At 38.7% G+C, this 22656-nt stretch overlaps 2 protein-coding genes across 2 annotated transcripts in view; one reads left to right on the top strand and one right to left on the bottom strand.

Annotated features, from left to right (window-relative positions):
• Nucleotides 1–6906: 6906 nt before the first annotated feature.
• Nucleotides 6907–9749, bottom strand: LOC138041227 (protein farnesyltransferase subunit beta-like). The gene has a single exon (XM_068887030.1). It carries the CDS (start codon nt 9723–9725, stop codon nt 8517–8519), a length of 1209 nt encoding a protein of 402 aa, XP_068743131.1. The 5' UTR covers nt 9726–9749; the 3' UTR covers nt 6907–8516.
• Nucleotides 9750–9832: 83 nt separating this feature from the next.
• Nucleotides 9833–22656, top strand: part of LOC138054702 (transmembrane protein 245-like) — a 26351-nt gene continuing 13527 nt past the window's right edge. The window contains exons 1-7 of the mRNA XM_068901167.1: nt 9833–10469; nt 14236–14452; nt 15744–16323; nt 17466–17553; nt 19887–19991; nt 20663–20745; nt 21177–21267. Coding sequence (XP_068757268.1) covers nt 9930–10469; nt 14236–14452; nt 15744–16323; nt 17466–17553; nt 19887–19991; nt 20663–20745; nt 21177–21267 — 1704 coding nt within the window. The 5' untranslated portion in view covers nt 9833–9929. The remainder of the gene's footprint in view (nt 10470–14235; nt 14453–15743; nt 16324–17465; nt 17554–19886; nt 19992–20662; nt 20746–21176; nt 21268–22656) is intronic.

Genomic DNA, 22656 nt, shown 5'->3' with positions numbered 1-22656 from the left:
TATCTTGTATTTTGTTGTTGCAATGAGAAATAAGAGGTTAAAGGAAGCCCGCACTTTGTCCGAGCATTTTAAAGCTGATTTTTACTGGGTTGCCAGTATGGCAATCCTAGTCGGAGAGTGGGTGGGATTTGTTTGTTTTATTATTTTTCTTTTTTTTTTTCCGTGTCGGTAAAAGTCTTGCCCGTCACTCCCCTGCTAAGTGGTGTCTTTGTGCATAGAGCCTCCTGCACGTTATTTCTTAGGATCGAGGGGGTAGTGGAAATGCGTAGATTTCTCTGGTGGACACAGTAGAATGATAAACTTAACCGGCAATGGCGTCGAAAGTCATGTAACGCGAATGGCGTTTTAGTGGATCTTTGAACAAAATATACCCTTATGAAGCTCAATAATGGCAAGTCATTTGGATACTGAACAAGACAGGCGGTAGAATCTTAAAAGTGACAAGTAATGGACTTCGACAACAATCTGTCGCCCGTCGAGCCGAAATCAAAGTGCATTTCTAAGATTTTACCAAGTGTGCTGTTATGTAGAACACTGAAACCAAATGGAAAATTCTCTGGTAACTTATGGGTTCAACAAAGACAGAGAACGAATCGAACACCTTAAGTGGATCTGTGATCAACTCTGCACAGTCTTCAGGTAAAAAAAAATTGGAAATGTGACAGCCAAGAATTATTTGAAAGAAAGCTTGTCGTCTATTTTGTGCTTTATTATTCAAGGAAAAGGTTCTTCATGGAAACGGTTTGATCCTGAAATTTTAGTTTGTTGTAATATTGCGCATATTTGACACGATTGAGTTTTTTCTCTTCACGCACGTAATGCAATAGGAAGGCGTTTTTGCCTCTAATAGCCTGAATAGCAAATATGTTGTTTGTTTCAAAAAATTGTTCGCTGGAAAAGGTGGCCTTTATGAATTCATCATGTTTTATGATATGCGAGCTTAACTGGACAGTTTTTATGGCAATAGTAAGGCATTTTCGTGTCAAAATGAGGTTAGCGTTTTTCTGTTGTGCTAACTTAATTAAATATAAATATAAATTCTGCCTCGTGAGTTTGTTCTTGTTAACCAGCAATGGCGTCGAAAGTCATTGCAACGCGAATGACGTTTTAGTGCATCTTATGTTCTTTGTTTCAATAAAATGTTTCGCTGGAAAAGGATTCTGTGATATTTTCTGCCTTTGTGAATTATAATATCATGTTGTGTATTGAATTTTCGAGCTTAAGGTTGAAACGTGATACGGGAAGATATTTTAGTATTGCTCTGTAAGCAGGAAAGGTTTCATGAAAATAAACAGGTCTGTTGGAAGCGTGCTTGAGTTCAACAAAATGAGCCCTAAAATCAGCAAAAAATTGTGACGCCGGTGAATAATGAAGTAGCTGCTATTTCCAAAATCATGGAATAACCTGGTGATAAATAACCTCGTCTTGGAGAGTAAATTTTTGACTTTGCAGAAACAATGGTGGGCGATTGTGATCTTTGTTTTGAATTCGCTCATTTATTGTCAAACTTTATAACACTTGACAGAAAAAGAAACTTACGAAAACCCGGTATCTTGCCATCATTTGACACAGATGCTTCACTGTTTGACAAGTAAACATGCCACGGTAACTTAATCACGGCGCCCGCTGAATTCCGGCGATGTCACTTTCGATTTTGCGATTTATTTGTGCAGCCAAAACGTACAATAACAAAATTGAACGTAGCAAAAATCTCCCAAAATGTTTGTCGCTGATCGTAACTTTTTATATTCTATATTCACGGTTCAAAATTAATGTTGCTTTCATGTCGTAAATATGTTATTCTCGAGCGACCGTCCTGGAAACTCCCTTCTGCTCTTTCTAAAAACTCTGTCTCAATATTTATTTACTTTTGCATCAATATTTGTTTTTGCATAAAGCAAGGTAACAAAATCTGTACCTTGCTGAGTTCGCATTTGTTAGCGTTAATAGTATTTTCGGTCCAATGCTTCTGTTTTGCGAAGGGGTATATGTTTTAGGTCACCCATGAATACACAAACACCGCCGGACACGGCTAACTTTAGTAAACTTTAGTAAACTTTAGTATTACAAAGCTGTCAGATGCTCAGAGGGCACGCTTAAACTTCTGGTGAAAAGAAGTTGTGAGGGAGCTTGAAAATTATCAGAAGCCAATGTTTCTCACTTCCCATTTATTTTCTTCTATCTTTCTGAGTTCAGTACTTTGCTAGTAACCACATGTCTTCTCAGGCTATTTACCCAAGCCTTCTACCATGGCACTACAATGATAGACAATACCAAAACAATATCGTGCACTGTTAGAGCTACATATTACGCAAGGACAGATCTGTTTCGTCGTACGAACGTGTGAGGACCTGTGAGCCAAAGGGGCTCTGCTGATATGACTTCTGGGTGACCCCTTAAATGGTCTTAATGACCCTCCAACTTGAAAAAAAATGTCTGGAACGGTGCACGTACCACAGGCAACCCAGTGTACCCTCACGGAGGGTCTAGTTCCTCTAAAATTCACAGTACTGCAGTGTTATTTTTTGTTTTCTCCAACGAATGCTCAACGTTCTTAGAAATGACGTGAGACATTGGCATTGACAAAAAGCAACAACACTATACAATAAAAAAAATGATAAATTTAGCCATTAGGGAGACATATTTTATCTTTTGTCGTAGATTTGAGATAGCCCAGACTTAATAAACTTAATTTTTTTTAGTTGATTCATTTTAATTACAGTATAAAAGTAAATCACTCAATTTCAAGTAGCCAGTTGTTAATAGCCTATACGTAGAGAGACTGAAAAATTCAGGACTTCAACGGGGTTTGAACCCATGACTTCGCGATACCAGTGCGACACTCTAACCAACTCACAATTGCGACGGTCATAGCTTTACTTGATTTCATGTCAGCAGTTCAATATACGATTCATTTCATATATCATTTCGTTCATTGATTCATTCATCACGGGAACATTTTAACCCATAAATGACAGTTGGTAAGAGCGTAGCACCGATATCGCGAGGTCACGGGTTCAAACCCCGATGAAGTCCTGAATTTTTCTGGCTTCTCTACGCAATTGCTAAAATTTATTCATAACTGCGAGAATCATAGCTTTACTTGATTTCATATCCGCAGTTCAAAACATGGTTCATTTTTATATCATTTCGTTCATTATTATTACACCCATTGATGGAGAATTAAAATGAAATTCATCCTTTGTCATTGGACGGTGGTTTGAATTTGGAGTCATGGGAACACGTTGGCTTCGAATTTCTGGCTCTAATCGGTGGGCTGCGTTGTCCTACTATATAATAGGGAGTTTAAGAAACGACGACGGCTACGGCAACGACAACGCCAAAAAGCAGTAATATTATTGGTTAAAAGAATCAAAATGCTCGTGCTGCTCGTGCGGCACGCATTTTTAAACATATCTCTTCCGTACTCGTCAAAGCCCGGGGGGGGGGGGGGGACTCCCATATGGAACAGACGGTGATGCTCGTCGAAAATTTTGAATTTAACCCCTAAAGGAGACCATCTGGGCGTGGCTCAAGCTTTTTGTGACCCCTAAAAACAACTTAAAAAGAAAATTTGACTTCTGTTTCTCTTCGCATAATTCTGTGTTTCTTCGCGGAACCCTAAACGAGACCTTGGCGGCTTAAAATCTTGGCGCTTTGCCCGGAACACCCTAAGCGAGACCAAAATCCAAAATTTACAGCCCTAAGCGAGACGACGAGCATCCCCGTCTGTTTCATATGGGAGTCCCGCCCCCGGGCGTCAAAGCTACTATGTGAAATGACCAAATTTAAGGTTTTGACGACAACGTGGATAAACTACCGTGAATCTGTCAGTCTCACTCTTTACTTCAAATCCGTCTGTACCAATCCAGTTTTAGGACACTTCACTCACATTGAATAATCATGAAATACTTAAAACAGCTCAAAGTTATATCTTGGAGTGACGTTTTCGTCTCCGTAGCCGTCGTGGTTTCTTAAACTCCCTAATGGTACTTCAGCGGACGAAAACCGGAAGTGAACATTTCGCATGTCACGACTGTCGTTAAAATAGAGAAAAAAGATAATTAGAGGTGGAACTTTCGAGACAAGTTAAAAGGAAAACAGCTCCTTTCCCGGTGAATGTGTCTTCATACCATCGCATTTATATTGCAACGTGTTACGGTAATTACCGACAGAAAGACAACAGAACTAGTAATTTTCTCACTAACGCGATTTATTTAACTACTGGGAGCGTAAACGCTACTGCTTACGTATTTGTTAGCTTACAGGACAAACAACTACCTTACAACAACTTAAGGTACAACTACTTAACTGTCCGCTAGCAAAGCTCTTTTCTCGACACTTTGCAACAATTCAGTCCTAGCTATCAAGTCAGGAACTGTATCCACTTGTCCACAAAACGTTAACTTCTGTACTCTCACAGGAAAACGCTTCTTCTATCATTCTTCTACTTCTTTTCTCACTTCTTACTTACAGGACAAAATTCCACAACAGCCACTACTTCCGTCTGCACTAAGGCTGTTTATATACTTTTTTTTGTTTCGTTTTTCTAGAAGTTTCTAAATCAACTCTATTTTTGTACATATCTATTTTAGGTATCGCTGGCTAATGCTGACTGACCAGTGTAATTCTAGAAAGTTCTGGCATGTAGAATAAATTAGAACACTCTGGAAAATTCTGCGGAATTTTGTAACCCCGTGACAAAAGTATCTCTACTCTGGCTGAGAGAGACTACTATCCTTGCACGGGAAATGTTCACTTCCGGTTCCATCTGTGGCTCATAAACCTCGCTTGCTCCAAGGTCCCCAATAACTTCACAGGAACCCAGCATTAAGGGAATCCTTGTTGACGTCATTGTTTATATTTTGTTTCATTAACATAAGACTTTGCGCATAGTTAACAAATTGACTTCAAAAGGTAAAAGAACTACACCAAGTTGCAAAAATAGTGGAGAAACTTCACCCTCTTGGGCGTTATTAATTTACCTATCATCTCTCATAGTGTAGCCCCCCTCCCCCCCTTATCAGTGTTGCTAGCAAGACAAAAAAATTGTTTCAAACTTAAACAATCAACATCGAAAGGAGGAGAGGGGAAGGGAAGTGGGAAAGCTTTAAATTCTAGATATGGTGGGTATTGGAAGCTAGAAAAGGTGTTTTTTAATGGAAGTGTCTCAACAGTTTTGCAACTTGCTGTAGTTAGACCTCGGCAGTTTAAACCCAAATTTTAAGCCTTTTAGCTTTGATAATGAGCCAGTTATTAGCCTTCAAAAACTGATAAATTATTGGATAGCAAAAGGGCTAATCATACCATACATTCTTTGTAAAAGTTCAAATTTTCAAAGCGTCATTACTCAGAGATTATCAAGTATGCCACATTCAAACTTCCAGAGATAGTTCAATGCACTTTCAATATTCAGTACTTTGTGGGAGGTTTTCACCTGACGTCATCTTCCCCATGTTGGTGGATGAAACGAAAAGATCTCTCATCAGCTTCTTTTGTTCGTCCACCAGAAGTTGTACATTACTCTATTGTTATTGGTGTCTCTAGAGGTTGGTTGAAATCGTCCTACTCTCGGATGACTGATAAAAAGACAATATATGCTAACCCTAAAAAATTTGGGTGTACAATCATCTTCTTAAATCTACTGCCGTGATTTCCATAAAAACCCTTAAATTTGCAGCCATGTTTGTTCTACCAGCACTGAGAATTGCACTATGCACCTTAACAAGCTTGTTGATGTTGACAATGAGGTGCCCAGAATAAAATGACAGACATCTTACCCAGGACAAAGGTCCCTTTATTTTCAAAGTCCTTGTTTAATATTGATTATCAAATTATCATTACCTCACTCTTTCCCACAAGCCAAAATAAGTACAATATAACAAGAAGCAGAGGAAACTTGAATCTCCCAAATTTCCATAAATTGCTGGTGGATATATATATACATATATGTATAAATAATATAAGATATATTATTCTTAGATATGCATTCAAAATATTAGCAATTCTTCCTCGTTTGAGATAAAATAATTATGATCATTATCCAACTGTATTAATTACAGTACAGAAAATGCATGAAACAAATACAAATGTTCTACGATATTGTACAGTTATTTATTGTACACTTGGTTATTGTACAGTAGAGAACTGGTTTGACTAGTTTAGTTGCAGAAGTTGCCCTGCACACACAAATCTGTCACACATTCTCAGTTGTTTACAATTCATTTGCTAAAAATGCAATGCAAAAAATGTTGGATAATAAATAGCTTATTGGATGTTTTGGTGTGTAGTGTTGCTGAGTATTTCTTCTCGTTGTTTGTATTTTGACTCTCCCTAGCAGGCTCGTCAAAATACAGCAAAACTCGTAAAATACTCAGCGATACCACTGCTCATATCTGAAAAACGAACTTGGTGAACCCAATTTTTTATTGCTCAAAAGTAATCAGCAAGCCAAGATGAAACTTTTTGCAAAGTTTTCAATGTTGGATTTTCACGGAAAAAATGGTGACTTTTCTTACCTGAAGAACTCCAACATTGAATATGGGGGAGGGGGCCACAAGAGCATGGTATTTCCCAAATACTTCAGCCAATAGTTAAAAAAAATCGAATTAGGTGTGAAGTGAACTGATGCCCGCACCCCCCCCCCCCCCGCACCCCCCCCAACAACTGTTGACCACGATTGTAGGTCTAGGTTCAGCTAACCCTAATCTCACCCTCACCCTCGTTTTGGCAATGCCAGAAATAATAATTAGTTGTCATTTGGTCTATAAGCACAGACTTTCTCCAAGATGTGGGAAGGCAAAAGAATCTCTTTTGAGCCAAAATCTTCCTTCCTCCATGTAAACAGCTCCAAGGCTAAAAAAATATTTTTAAAGGTTTTCTAACCATGGCCTAACTGGTACTGTATTGCTACTTTACTAGCCCAGAGCACGAGAGCTCTAGCCCAGTACCCATTTATTATAAGATCCACTCTTACGCTTATGTACATGTACACACAAATTCTTTATAGCTTACAAAATTATTAATATGTACTGCATTTAATCCAGTTCGGTATTTTGAGTGATGCCAGTTGAATTCTTCACATGAATTCTCATTTGAAACAATGAAACAGTACATACTACAAAAGCCAACTTCCAATGTAAGAATAGAGGGATGGTGCTGTGATGAGAGCACTCGTCTCCCACCAATCATGCGACCTCGGTTCAATTCCCAGATTTGGCATCATATGTGGGTTGACTTTGTTGGTTCTCTTCTCTGCTAAGAGAGGTTTTTCTCCAGGTACTTTGGTTTTCCCCTCTCCTCAAAAACCAAGCTTTGATTTGATACCATACAAGTTGATTTGATTTCTGTACAGTAACCCAAATAGATCAGTGCCCTGAGCAATAAATACACTTGACACTTAAATAAAAAAAAAAAGAGTTCATCATCATTGCACTTTTTCTTTCAACTTTATAACTTCATATTATTAAGTTCTTTTAGGCATGACATGGGGACTTCTTTTCACCAAAAGGATATAATTTTACTTCTGATAAAAGGGTCTCCATCTTGCCATTTCTGCTCAGGAAACTGTCTAAACATGGTTGTGCTGTGCAAATTTTGGAAAACACTACCCAAATGAAAAAAAAGGAATGTGACAGGACAGTGTCTTTAGTAAAGTTATGTTTTTCCTTGCAGGGTGACAAGAAGTATTGTGGGTACACCAGGTCCACTGAAAGAGTTAGATTTTAGCACCTTGAACAATTTTGATGTCAAAACAAAAGCATTGATCAATATGAGTGTGCATAGCTGGTAAAAAGCTCATGAAACTTTTTTGCATTGTCCAAGGGTGCTTCTACAACAAAAACTTGTATTCAGTGAAATCCATGGTATTTTGTGCACGGAAACAGAGATTGGAGACATCAAGTTATAGCAATAAATTTTCTTTGCCTCCACGAAATCTGAATTTTGGAAATAAAGCTTTCTCACAACAGATGAGTAATCACAGTTATTAGGTATGGTTGGCTCCTCCCATTCCTGTTGATTGTTTTTTCACCAACTATGCAGACATTACCTTTTTGATGTTTGGGCAGTGGCCTGAATAAAATTAATTCCCATCATACAGTATGTGGGTTGACTTAAATGGTTCTCTATTTGCTCTGAGAGGTTTTCTCTCTGCCTACTCCAGTTTTCCCCTCTCCTCAAAACCCAATGTTTGATTTAATTTGTGTTAATTGGAGTTGAATTTCAATTTCAGTGTCCTCAGCTAGTGCCCTGGCGCTAGAAGACAAGACACTTAAATGAAGTTCATTATTATTACCTGGTGCAGTTGGCCTAATTCTTGCCTTGTTCAGGATTGCACCAAACTGGTGTCACTTCTTTAGGATGTTCTGCAGTTCAGAAGGAGGATTTAAGTTATACAAATTCATTTTTGAAGAAGCATTTTGGGAAATACGCTTAGTTGTTTACTATGAAACAAATTCCGGGAGTTTGGTCAGACTTGTAATGACTTCAAGCAATGTTAATTATAGTTATTATTCTCATATAAGAGGCTGCTTTCTAAAATAATCCACTGCACGTATTGCACACTGGACTCCAATGTTGAAAACTGGATGAAGAGGAGCCAGCACATTTTCCTGTCCACCAACTACATTAAGGTTAACATGATGACTTTTAACAAAATGTTGAGCCACCGAGAGACCACTAAGACAGTAGCATGTGTGGTAAAAATCCCGTGATTTCCCAGGTTTATCAACGAGTCCTCCTTGATGAAGTTGACAGTTAATCAACAGATAATCCTGAAGGGCTACTTGATCAAACATCCAATTCTCATCACTTAATGAACTTGCATTTTCACTGCCACTAATGACGGTATGAATCAAAGGGAAAATTCCACCTTGCCAAAATGAGTAGCAGCCATCAACTAATTTGTTTGTTCTGCCTTGGAAACCGCCCTCAAGACGCATCTGGCGGCTGGTAACCCATTGAAGTAACTTTTTGTTGTCAATCAATTCATGTTTACCTAGCAAAACAAGTGCAGCATAACCACAGAACGTATAGCCCCCATGGGCTTCTAATCCAGGCTCACCGGAAAATCCTCCCTCATAGGTCTGACATTTAGCAATCCACTCAGCTGTGCCTTCAAATAAGTCTGGAGTCATGACATTGGTTAGATGTGCTGCAACCACTGCACAATACGCTCCTCTAATATCAACCTCACCATCCCGATGCATTATAAAAGCTCCTTCTGGTGTGCGGCAGCTTAATAAGAACGACTTGAGTTTTGGTCGGTCTATAAGATCATAGGCCTCTTTAGTTCCCAAAATGCATAGCGCGCATATGGCCGCATACGTGGGGGCCAGGTGGGGTAACTGACGTGGACCCCCTGCAAAACCACCAGATGGATCTTGGCAGCGCCTTAGAAAATCAGAAGTGTGAAAGTTTTCCTCTGGGGTTATCGTTTCATGAAGTAGTTCCAGACTATGTAAAATCCAGTAACAAAGCCAGGGCCTGCTGGCGTCCAGACATTCATACGCTTCTGATAAGTGATGCAAACCTCGTTTGAGGTAATGGACATGTTTCTGGCGAAGCAAAGGGACTTCTGGATCAAGATGAGCCACTCGTAAGTAAACAGAATAATTTTTTGCCACTGCCTTTTCGACTTTTTCCTGCTCCTCTGAAGTAACAGTCGACAATCCGTCATCTTTGAATCGTAGATCATCAATCGTTTTCACGGAGTGGTACGCCATTTTGGAGGCAGGGCCAGGGGCATCTTCTCGACACCAGACCTCACTCGTGGTGCACACAAAGATGGATTATGACGTCATTTATAAGCATGACCAAATTTGGATACCGACAAAAACAACCCTCCCAAGGCGCGTGGGTTTGCGCTTGCGAAAACGTGCAAGTTTTGACGACTAATTTATCGCATTTGTTTTTTCTTCTTTCGAAGCATGGCGTCCTTAAGACCAACTCGAAGGCAAGCGAGTATGGATGCTCTGAGCTCTCCATTTTCCGCTGTCTTTACATCAGTAGGCGTTCAGCAAAACGAAAAGGCCTTGAAACTGGCGTTTTACAACACGGCTGCCCTAGTTTTTGTAGCGCTCAGTGGTTGTACCGCTGTTGGTGTGTACTATGTCATGGAACCTTTTCTTCGTCCTCTACTGTGGGCTGGTTTGTGTGGAGCCTTCCTTTATCCGTTTAAGTGGAAACTAACCCAAATTGTTCGAGGATTTCTTCGATCTCTTCGAGAATCTAACACTCCTCTGGTGGTGGGAGCGACCTTGGTGCCGTTTCAGTTGGCCAATAGATTTTCAGACTTCGTAGGATCCTTTGTAGTTCACAGGATCCGTATCTTTATCTTGGTTTTCGTCTTGACAACTACTTTTTATGGCCTGTACATTATCCAGCCATTCAATGAAATTTTCTGGATTTTAAAGAGATCTGGAGTTGTTGTAAATCTTCTGTTGGACCTTTTTAACATTCCCTATTTGGTATGTATGTGAATATCCTCCTTATGGGATTTTAGTCAACTAAGGCAGCGTTTTCACATGGATACAGTTTCGCAACTTCCAAACTGTGTCTCAAAATTGATGTGGTTTGGAAGTGTTTACACGGAACCGGTTTCACCAAAAAAATCAAAGCTGTAATGGTATAAGGAAGTGCTGCAGTACATACTTAATTCACCATTTTGAATCAAACAGTGCAAATTTCGTGCCAAAATAGTAACTGTATTGCTGTTTACACGACAGATGAAACTGTGTCATTTTGAAAATGCTCCACCTTTGGCAGTGTTTTCAAATGGACCCGGTTTTGCCAAATGCCTTGATGGGTGTCCGGTAAACAGAAGGCATAACCACTTCGAAAATGATGCAGTTACAAATGAAACTGTGTTTGTGTAAATGCCAACTTAAGCAACACTTGCATGTATGACCACAGGTGGCCCAGGCACAGAGGGTAAAAATTATAAGGATATGTATGGGAATCCCGATAACAAACACTCAAAAAGATATTTGCACACAGAAGTTCTCAATAAAAAAGCCGTACTTTATTGTCCTGGCCCCAGTTGTTCAAAAGGTGGATAGTGCTATTCACTGGATAAATCACTTTCCACTGAATAACTCAATTGGTTTTGATAGTGTTTATCGGCTGGATAGTGATTTATCTGGTGGATAGTGTTATCCACCTTTTGAACAACCGAGGCCTGGTGACTTTCTCGCTTTTTGTGCGGTTATTTGCCTGATTTAACAAGATGTAAGGGCCTTCTCAGCTTCCCAGATTGTCACTTGTATATTAATTATTAATGTGTGGTTCCAGAAAATATCCATACCCCCACCACGTAGGGAATTGGAAATTCCAGGGGGGGTCAAAGGCCCAGGAAATTCCAGAGAGGAGGGGGGGTTTGAGGCGAAATTCACGTCCAGATGGAAGGAAATCAATCGACTCACTTCATACATTAGAAGGTGCCACTTGCCAACTTTCGTGGGAGGTTCTGAAGTTTTAAGTAGTTAAATTATGATACTTCTATTAGTGCTGTTGCCAAAGAAGGTTTTCCTTTTTCCTAATAGTGCTTTTGAAGCAAACCAGCACCAAATAAAACCGTGAAATAAGACGATTTTGGAAAGGAGCCGCCATTACTCATTACCAGTCTCCAAAGAGTAGTAGTAGTTGTCCGTGATGGACTGGTAACTTGCCAATGAAATTTCTTGCTGGATACTTATCGAGAATCTGACTGCACTTGTGAAAGATCATTGGAAATTCCAAAGGGGAGGTGGGGTTAAAGGGCAGCAATTTTCAAAGGGTCATGTGAACCACGTACAAAACATGAAAGCAACATACGATCGATCTGAAGCACAAAAACATACTTACGTACGTTCTTTAAAACAAAAGTCAGTCCTCCTGGCCATTGAGATTAACATTATTAGCTTCAATCTACAATCTCCCGAAGCTAAGAACGATGTGTTTTTCACTTTGGAATGGATTCAAAACATTTAAATTGACGGTCTCAACTGGAGTCTCATCCCCAGACTTCCAGCGTTGTATCGTTTACGTCCGACTAACACTTCCGTTCACTTGAGTATCGCTTTTCGCTACCTTCACATACAGTAAACACATTTTTGATAGGATTCATGTTTTATTGGGGGTAGTAACTCATAGAAAATGCGATGAGATGCAAGTTCCTAACATCTCAACGCTTGTGTACAACATTTTCTTTTTTTGTGGGTGGCATTTAGACCACGGACAGGAACCGGAAGTCAAATTTTCTCTTCTTTGAGTAAAAGATCACAGCCTTGGGAGGTTTTTGAAGTTTTGAAGTTTTTGTAGTATCTGTATTATTCACGGCTGTTGAAGTACTTTCGTTCGACTTTCAGAAGGCCTGGCTACCTGGCTATTAAATTGTGAAAACGTTCACGAAACCTACCGCGTTAACATGTGTGCGTTTAAGTGAAGTTTTTGGTCCTTAAATAAGAATCAACCTGAAGAAACTAACAAAATGTGTAAACTTGCTATGAACTCATTAGTCTGTCTTTTTCTCTTCTTCATTACATACCGGTAATTTTATAAAAAATGCGTCATTAAATGTGCTTGCGATTGTGTCCACTTTAAGTGCACCAAATTAATGTTTCACACATTTTGTAAACAGATAAAAAAAATTGTTTATTTGCAACTAGTATGGTAATAGCTCCCTTAGAATACTGGCAATACTGTATTTTACGTTTTAGACCAGGTTCTGTATACATAACAATAATAAAGTTAGGTCATGTATTTAGGGTAATTCACGACTTTTAACTTACGCATGGACGCAATGTTTACCACATCGTCTCAAATACGTGCCTGATGCTAGATACACGTCCTCTTGTTTGTTGTTTGCTTTGAAGAACATAATTTCCAGGGGGTATAGGGGGTATTCAACATTTTTTGGAATTTCCAGGGTGGAGGGGGGTTTACCGTGTCCTTGCTAAAATGGAAAGTCCGAAGGGGTGGGGGGGTCCTATATGAAATTCCCTCCGTGATGGGGGTATGGATATTTTCTGGAACTACACAATAAAGGAATGGCTGGAAAGTACACGTAATTTCTAGCTTTACCTCACATCTCACTGATAAAATCAGACTTCTCTGTCATCGGTCACGCTCAAACTCTGGCGATGACCACAAGGACAAATTTTCTTCTCTTTGACCAAATTTCAAGGTACAGCAAGTATCAATTAATACTGAGAAACAGCGATTTAATCGCTAGTTGTTGTCTCATTCGAACTTGCAATCATTACTCCAAATGCTACTAATGGACAACAACTAGCGATTACCTAAAATTAGGCTTGGGCCGAGCCAAATTTGTCCTTGTGAATAACATCTCACATACCCACGGCCAGCTCCCGTTCTGGCCTTGTAGCTCAGTCGTTAGAGCAGCGGTGATCTAATCCGAAGGTCGTGGGTTCAAATCCCACCATGGTCAGAGTTTTTCTCTGTCCTTGTGTGGGCCCAATTCCAATACTAGGGTTGATCCCTGATGGAATAATTGGGTACAAAAACTTGACAGTAGTGTTAGGCCTCATTCGAACTTGCAATCATTACTCCAAATGCTACTGAAGGACAACAACTAGCGATTATCTTTTTCAGTGTTTTCCCATACAAATCCTTATAATTTTTATCCTCTGAACCTGGGCTGCCTGTGGTATGACCAGGAATTCAGACAAGATTTACCCATTCACACCTGAAATGCCCTACTAACGACGCCCTCCATTGATGAGTAAAATCATCTGGCGTTAGACAGAGTAAAATCTACTAAGTGTCACTCTCAGGGGTCAATGGGTTAATTATTGCCTTAAGTATAAATACACAAAAGTCAGGTGATTATACAAAATCGTGCGCTCTCATTGGCTCGCTATCTCGGACACTTATTGGATGGGGGACCAATGGAGACAAATCTTGTCAATCATCAGAGCAGGATTTAATCGCATCCAGTTGCTAATCCAGTGACCTGACCACAAAATGAAACTGTCTCCTATTAGCGCAATACTGTATGTTGTATAAGCTCAGAAGTAAAACAAAAGGTTTCTTTTTTTTATAGTTCAATGAAAGATCAAAGGAGGAAAAAGTAGTGGTTTTTTTTTTGCATTTCTAACTTGAAGAGGAAATAAGGATGAATAGACAGGGAACAAATTTGCAGTTGATTTCTAAGCCATTAATGCCTGTAGTTGTCTATTTTGTAATATCCCTATTCCTTTTCTTCTCATTAAATAGTTGTTGTATTCTTTGCAGGTATGGTCAATAACAATTGGATACATTCTTATTGTGGTTTTCTTTTGGACACCTAACTCTGCAAGTTTCATCTCATTCTTCTCTTTACCTGTGTGGATCATGTTTCTTCTCCATCTGGTTTCTCTTACTCAGTCTTACAGGATTCCATTTTTTTTGTTGCTTGTTGTTTGTTCAATTGTTGGGTTCCTGACCAGTGGCACAGAGGAAAGTGATCAAGGTACATGTAAATTCCTTTCTTGCAGGCACAAACAACATTTGCATACAATGTAAGGACATATACACACAAACTTGGGTTTTTTATAGTCAGTGATATAATAGTAATGTTATTATTATTTATCACCCTTACTCTCTGAACCTGGGTTACATTGTATTTCAACATTTTGATTTTTGTTTATGATTTTTACATGCAAATTTATGTGATGACTCGTGACCATTAACATAATTTTGCGCAACTTCTGCACATTTGTGATCAGGGTGTCTAAGGTCTGATTTGCAGAACATGATTTATGGTGAAGTCATGGTGTATGTTAGTTGTAAGCAAGAATTGCACTGTCTAAATCGCCCTTAAGAAGGTACCACTACGGAGTATAAGCGATGGATTTACTTCAATGCACTGGGTTCAAATCCTCCTCTGACTGTCAACCAGATTGGTCTTCAAGGGTCCCTAATAAACAAAATCCACCACCCTTCTTCCAATTGCAATTGCATCTGTGATTTGTGGATTGAGCTGAGTGCACTTAATTAATATGATTGGCTGATGCAACTGCCCAATTTCAGGCATCCAATTACAGCCAACTGTCGGATTCCAACCCTACACAATAAATAGTGAAAAATAAAGTCGTTAATGCACCAATCAAATTTGAGGAAATTGTAATGGTTATGATTAAAAAAGAATTTTAAAGAAAACGACAGCAACTTGCTTGGTGTGAAAGACCCTATCCCTGGCGGGGTTCGTTCACGTGTGGTTTATAAGTTTGCATGCACTTTTTGCGACTTATAAATTCAACTTAACGCTTTGTACATTAATCAACTGAAGAAAGATCTATCGAAACATGTCTTGTAATTTCAAAAGTTTTGTCGTTTTCTTTAAATTTCTGACTTGCCTTCTGATATCAAGACCCCTTAAAAGTGAATTGAAATGAAGATTTTCGTCATAGTAGACTGCAAGCGCTACCAATTAATCCATTGACCCTTTAGACACCCTGGGATGCCCCAGTTGAGAAGTAAAAGCTCCCAGGAGTCAATGGGTTAATAATAATAATAATTTTATGATAATATTCAAGGAATTTTAGAAACAACCAAAAATCTGAGTCTACAAATGGTACGAGTGTTCTACAACTTAGTTGCAATTGCAGTGAAGGTTACATGTCTTGTACCTGTCATGATTGGGCTGTTAGCAGAATGCAAACATAAAAGACGTTGCACTTTGACTCCCAGCAGTAAAAGAGGTTTGAGTGAACACAGAATCAGTCTAAAGCAATAGCTTTGTATTCTCTTTAAAAATCTAGTTGATGGTGCTGAAGACTGGAAAAAGAAGAGGCAGAGATTTTTCAGGGACTTATCACAGGCCGCTGTTGCGCTACAATTGGTTTCCTCCACAGCCATTCCTAATTCTGAGTCTGATGAGTCGATTGAGAAGCCTCAAAAGGAGCCATCTGTTGTTGGCTCATCTCAAGTCACTGCCACCACTGCCACAGACAGTACAGATGGAAGAGATTTTGTTGAAGGGAAGCCGCTGCCCAATCGTCGCAGAGGGCTGCAAAGGACGAAACAAAAGTCAGAGATCACAAAAGAGGGGGATTATACAAGCAAAAGCAGTCTTTATTTTGAGGCTCTTTTTTGGGTAATTCTTTTTTTACTTCTTTGGCTTTATGCTGAGTTGCTAATGATTCTGATGATACCAATCTTATTCTATGCGCTGAAACAGTTTTTGTCATACTGGAGTTCATCCATTTCATCAAGTGCACTTTACATGCTTGTCCTCCGTTGGTGGGCAAAAGTAAGAAGTTGGGCTAATGAGAGAAAAAAGGCACTTGTTCCAACGCAACTCAGTGGATTGTTCAAAGGGGGCTTAAAGTTGATCTTATGGTAAGTTCATAGCAAGGGATGTTTCTCCTTAGGTTCCTAGGTTTGCTCTACAAAAAAGACTCTTGTACAAAAAAAATGGGAAGAAAATAGTCCTGAACAAAGGAACCCAGTCTTATCAGTGTATAGGGGCATCATAGTTTTAAAAAAATGGTATAGAGCATTTTCACTAACATGACCAGCAGTCATGTTGGATTACTGAAACAAATATAAATATAAATTTATAAAAATAGACTTCAATTCCCAGAGGATTACTTTGGTACACCATCATGGCCACCATTCTTTTGTTTCAGAACACCAACTTGGCCGCTGTGACGTCATGTGAAAATGCTCTATTCATCTTTTGCTTTATCCACCAGGGTATCATCTCAGCAGGGGTTTCATTAAGGGCCGGGCACTGGGCAAACTGACCGGCTGTCAACATGACTTTGCCCGGCTGCTTTCAATATCTCAAAAGATTGATTTCAAATGATATCATTTTTAGAAGCCATAATATCCCAGGCAGGCTCAAAGGGCTGTCATAATATGTGATTGATCCAATTTTTCAGGGTCCTTTGAACACATGGAGTACGTTGCATTTTAAATCAAACAATTTCGTTGTGCATCTGGTTGTGGTTTACACACCTCCAGGCCTCAGTTATTCCCTGTTTTTGGATGAGTTCGCTGATTATCTTGGACATTTGGTAATGTCGCTGGGCTATCTTCTATTGACTGGGGACTTCAATCGGCATGTAGATGATACAGTGTAGGATGTCACAATGGTTTCTTGATTTAATTCACACATTCAATCTAGTTCAGAATGTGTCTTCTACCACTCATGTACGTGTTTATACTCTTGATTAGGTAATTACCAGAAGTGGCGAGCAGCTTGTCAGTGACTTTGTTATAATTATCTGATCCTTGTATTTCCGATCATCTTGCAGTGCAGTGCAAACTCCTGCTTGCTAGACAACAACCTTCTAGGACATTGATATTTTCCTGCAACCTACATTCTCTTGATGTCGATGACTTCAGTAGTAACCTTGAAAACTCTGATTTGTTTAAGTCTTATCATCTCGTGGATGTGTGTTTCTTAGTTTACTCCTTTAACAATACATTATTTTATCAAACAACTAAGCTCCTTTAAAACAGTGATCTATCTTCAGTTGGTATGCCCTTATACACCGTGGTTCACCTAGGATATACTTCAAGCTAAGAGGAAGAAAAGAAAATTGGAGAGGAAATGGCTTTGCAGTAAATCTGAACTTGATCATCAACAATATAGTGATCAGTGTCGAGTGATCAATAAGCTTAGTTAGAGATGCTAAAGAGAACCTACTTTTCAGAGAATTTCAACATTTTTTTCACAAAGAAAATTCGTGCAACTGTTGTGGCTGATGCAGCTTTTACTCCTACATGTAGTTATTCCTCTGGACGTGTTGGCAATGCTCTTGAAAGTGAATTCATCCATTAGTTATTTTCTAACCTGTAACACCTAGTATGAAATTTCAGAACTTATTGTTTTGAAAGTGAAATGCTGTGATCTTGACCCTATTCCTGTTGCTGTTTTAAAGCCTTGTTTGTCAGTACCAACGCCTATAATTACCGGTACTACAGTAAATGTTCTTTATCCACTGGCTGTGTTCCTGAATGTCTGAAAATCACCTAAATCCGGCCACTACTCAAGAAACAGAATTTGGACTCTGAAATCTACAAGAACTTTAGACCTGTGTCTAATCTTCCTTTTATCTCCAAAGTTATTGAAAAATCTGTGTGTTTCCAACTTGTCCATTGCTTTCATACTAATAATGTACATGTAGTTGAAACTTTTGAATCAGCATAGAAGAGACTCCACAGTACAGAAACGGCCCTACATGTACTTAGAGTTCATGATGATATTTTGATGGCTATCGACAACAGCAGAGCAGCTACTTTGCTCCTCCTAGATCTTTCATCCCCATTCGATCTAGTTGACCATGGTATTTTGCTACATCGTCTTGCATTCTACTTTGGCATCAAAGGCAATGCATTGCATTGGTTCCAGTCATATCTCAGCGATCGTTAGCAGTTTGCATCTGTTTGTGGAAAGAGTTCAACGTGTCATTCATTGTGTCACAGTGTACTGCAGGGGTCGGTTTTAGGGCCCATATTGTGTCTTCTTTATAATTATGTTGCCATTGGGAAGTATTGTTAAGAAACATGGTATGCTTTACCATCTTTATGCAGACGATACACAAATTTACATGTCATTTGATTCCAATCAACCTGGTAATGTATGCACTAGTAAATTAGAAGCCTGCATGTCAGCAAGTGGATGTCCTCCAACCGATTTAAGCTAACTTCAGACAAGACAAAATTTCCCCTTTTTGGCTCCAGTTTCGTCCTAGGCCATCCCTTCTTTCCTGTTCAAGTTGGTGAAGATTCAATTGACCCTTCTCATTCTGCCAAGAACATTGGTGCAATTTTTGATAAATACAAGAGTTACGAATCCCAAGTTGTAGTGCTACTGTATTTGCAAATTGTCGTTTTTTTCATTCACGCAATATATCTCCTGTAAGGAAATACCTTTCTGTTGACAGTGTCAAGACCCTGGTTCACGCTTTCATTACATGTAAGCTTGACAAGTGTAACTCGCTGCTCTACGGTTTACCAAAGAGTCTAATTTAAAGAACCCAGTTGGTACAAAATTGTGCAGCTATATAAACTTATCTTCAACCAGAGAAAGGACGACCACGTTACTCCTCTTATGAAACAGCTTCATTGGCTTCCTGTAAAGTACCGTATAGTTTTGAAGATTTTGATCATCACTTAATATAAAGCTCTCAGTGGACTTGCTCCTATTTACATCGTGGACTTATTGGAACAATATGCTCCTGCATGCTCCCTACGTTCCTCCAACCAGTTATTGGTCAAGGTTCCAAGTACTACAGTAACACTGTTACATGTACATGTACTTATGGAGACCAGGCCTTCAGCATCACTGCCCCTAAATTGTGGAACTCTATATGCCTTATGAAATAAGAGCAAGTGACAGTTTGAACAAATTTAAATCTAAATTGAAGACAAAGTTGTACTTGTCTAATAATAAAATGTTATTATGCATGCATGCTCAACTGGTCACTACAGTGAAGTATGAAGTTGCATCAAAAACTCAGACTCGAAAGAGTTAGAGAGTCAAACCTATGACAGTTGTATCATTAACCAATTAACTTCTGAACTGGTTCCTGTGGACAACTAAAAAAGTTGTCTGATGTTAGACAAAGTAAAATCTGCAAGTCTTTCACACTGGAGGGAAATTGTTAACAACATCTAGGTCCACTTAAAATGTCCCCTTTAACCCTGCCCTACCTGAGAACTTTCGGGATGTCACTCAACGCTCCGGAAAGACTGCTGCGATCGAAGGAGACTATACCTGAGAGTGAGACTTAAAGATTTTATTCGTCAGCTGAGGGCGCTTTAAGTGAATGGGCTAAGCAGTTTTAATTAAGGCATGTTGATATCATCATCATTATTTTGAACAGTGTGCATTCTTACTATTTTTAAGTTTCACTACCTGGCTTCTCTGACTATTTTTTGTATCATTTTAGATCAACAGTATAATGGATAGTTCAATGGAAAACATCATTAGTATCTTCATGGTATTTTTTCTGATTGTGGCATGCTCACTCATTACAGTCTTCTTTGCAGTGCAGGTTCGTACTTTTCTTAACAACAATCTCGTCATGTACATCTGTCCCAGGTCATGTGACAAAAATAAATTATTTACATATGTATTGATTTATACCGTGAAAGTTTGAATTGAGTTTTAGGGCCATTCAGTGGATTTTGTTAGCCAAAGTTTGAAAGTATAACTGACAATAATAATTTCTTTATCACTGCAACAAATTTTCTCGAAGTGTTCTTTACCCTCACTCACTTCTAAGGTAGCTGTTCATCACAAAACTTGTGATTTTGTTTCCAAGCTTATCCTGCCATGTTAGACTCACAATTTAAGGAAAAAACAAATGTCTTCTTTATACAAACATGCAATTTTTTGATCCATGGCAGTGTTATAGTTCAAAATAAAATTCAAATCTATTTGTGTTGTGTTAGAAGAGAATTCCCTAAGCGCTGCATGTACAGTGTATGCATCTGTCCTCTAATAGATTATAAGTGAGAACCAGTCAAAATGCGTACATTACTGAAATGATTTTAAACTGTCTTGGTTCCATGGAATAGCATGATAACCTATTGGTTTTGATACCACTCAATTAATGGTTGGAGCCAATCAAGCTTCAAGCAGCTTTACCCAGGATTTCAATCACGTACTGTAACATTGGACGGATGAAGTGACAGTCATAAAAACTCTTGTTTTTCTCCCAAGGTTCATCATGAAAGTGCACAGATAGTGTCTGTAAGTGCTAACCTGGTGAATAAAGTAATGGCTGATAATCCTCAGCTTGTCAAGTAAGTTCATTGGTTTCATTTCCTAGACAATCAGTTGGCTTTAACTGCTGAATAAGAATCATTTATTCTGGGTTTACTGTGTGTGGAGTTGTGGAATAAATTAAACTTTAGTTGCACCAATACTGTCAACACTGTGGGTCTTTGAGGGGGAGGGCTAAGCTACTAAGTGACATGCAAGAACTAGAACTGGAATTTTAGAATTACTAAGTAGTGGTTCCTGTTTAATTAATTATTATTATTGAATGCATTTTCATTTTTGCCTTGCCATACACCTGTAGTTATTTTTCATCTTGGATCTGTAGCAGATAGCTTCCTGCTTTTGAGATCTTTCTAGTGTCGTTCAGTCAAATTAATATTCCAGTAACAATAATAATTGAATTGTTGTGGCCACTTTATTATTATGAAATAACTGATTTTGAGATCTTTCACAGTTGGATCCAAGAAAACAAAGAGCTAAAAAATACTATTGAACAAAGTATTGATAGAGCTTACATTGATGGGAGACAGTTCTTAGCAGCCAAGGTGAACTGACATATTAATATGGGCTTTTAAAAGCAGTGTATTTGTAAGATGACTATTATTGTTTTTTTGGCCAATGTGAAAAATCATGGCTGATTCCTACACGATATTTTTAAGTCTGATAGGGAACTGAAATAAAAGGTTGAGACAGTAGAAAGCAAATCATGACATGTTTCGATGTTACAAACATCGTCGTCTGACGTCAGTTACAGAATATTTGGAAAAACCGTGAGGACTATATAACAACCATGCGAAACATGCATAATTATTATGATTAAGTGACAAAAATTGGAAACATATTTGAGTGAGTTGCAAAGTGTTGGAAAGAGTATAAATGCTAAAACATAAGTGTCAAATTAACGTGATGGACTTGTTGATTTAAATTGGGCTTTTCCCAATTTATATGCATAGCCTGGGACTGAAATAGTTTTACATCTAGGACATGAGTGATTTCCTGTAAGTTTCTCTGCATTTGCCTCACTCACATGCTTATAGTACTTAGCCTGTTTCAGTGAGGATGTCAAGTACTGTCCATAAGGGTGGGGGTTGTGGCAGGGGCTTTCCTAGTTTTTAATTTATCTTAAATGTTGGAATTATTATTAATGTTGTTATAACGTCTTTTATGACATGATATTTCATTTCCTCGTTGTAGTAAGCAGAGAAAGAAGCTTGTGAGTAACAGAAAATAGAACAGCTTGTGAGTGACAGAAAATCACTTTTGTCCTACATGTAAAACTATTTCAGTCCCCTATCAAACATAATTTAAAGATTGACCATCTATGGCATCCATTTATTGTTTGCATGATGTAGGGCGAAATTGTGTATATTAACAAATGTGTACGGACAAATTGCTATTTTTAGAGGTTACAACCAAAGGATAATAACAGACTGATTTTCTTGTTATTTGAAAGACCCTATCTTTCGTTTCCGTGCCAATAAGTAAGATCAATGATTGTCACTGTTTTTGTTTCTGTTGCATAACATTCAAGAGTGTCGTGGCGTGCATGAAAACAACATCATCAAGGTTTTCCCGGGTTTCTGTCCCAGAATTTCCACTGTTTACAAGGGGTCTTTCCTTTCATAGTATGAAAACTAAGACTTTGGGGTCTCAGGTCTTAGGTCTTAGTTTTCAAGGGTCTTAGCTTTCGTAACACTGGGCTGCCTTATTATGGTGTCACTCCACCTCAATCCCGTAAATTCAGGTACCATTCAAGTTTGTTCATTCAGTTTCATTCCGGTGTCATTCCACTTTATTCAAGAGTCATTCTGCCTCATTACGGCATATTCCGGTATATTCTGTTCCATTTCGTTCATGTGTTTATGTAACACCCATTCTTTTTTTATTTTATTTTTGGATACCGTACCACTGTGGATAAAGTTTTTTACTTTAAT

This window comes from Montipora capricornis, chromosome 1 (genome assembly GCF_036669925.1).
Source record: "Montipora capricornis isolate CH-2021 chromosome 1, ASM3666992v2, whole genome shotgun sequence".
Taxonomy (NCBI): domain Eukaryota; kingdom Metazoa; phylum Cnidaria; class Anthozoa; order Scleractinia; family Acroporidae; genus Montipora; species Montipora capricornis.
Note: the sequence above shows the minus strand (reverse complement) of the source record. Positions and strands in the feature narration are given on the sequence as shown.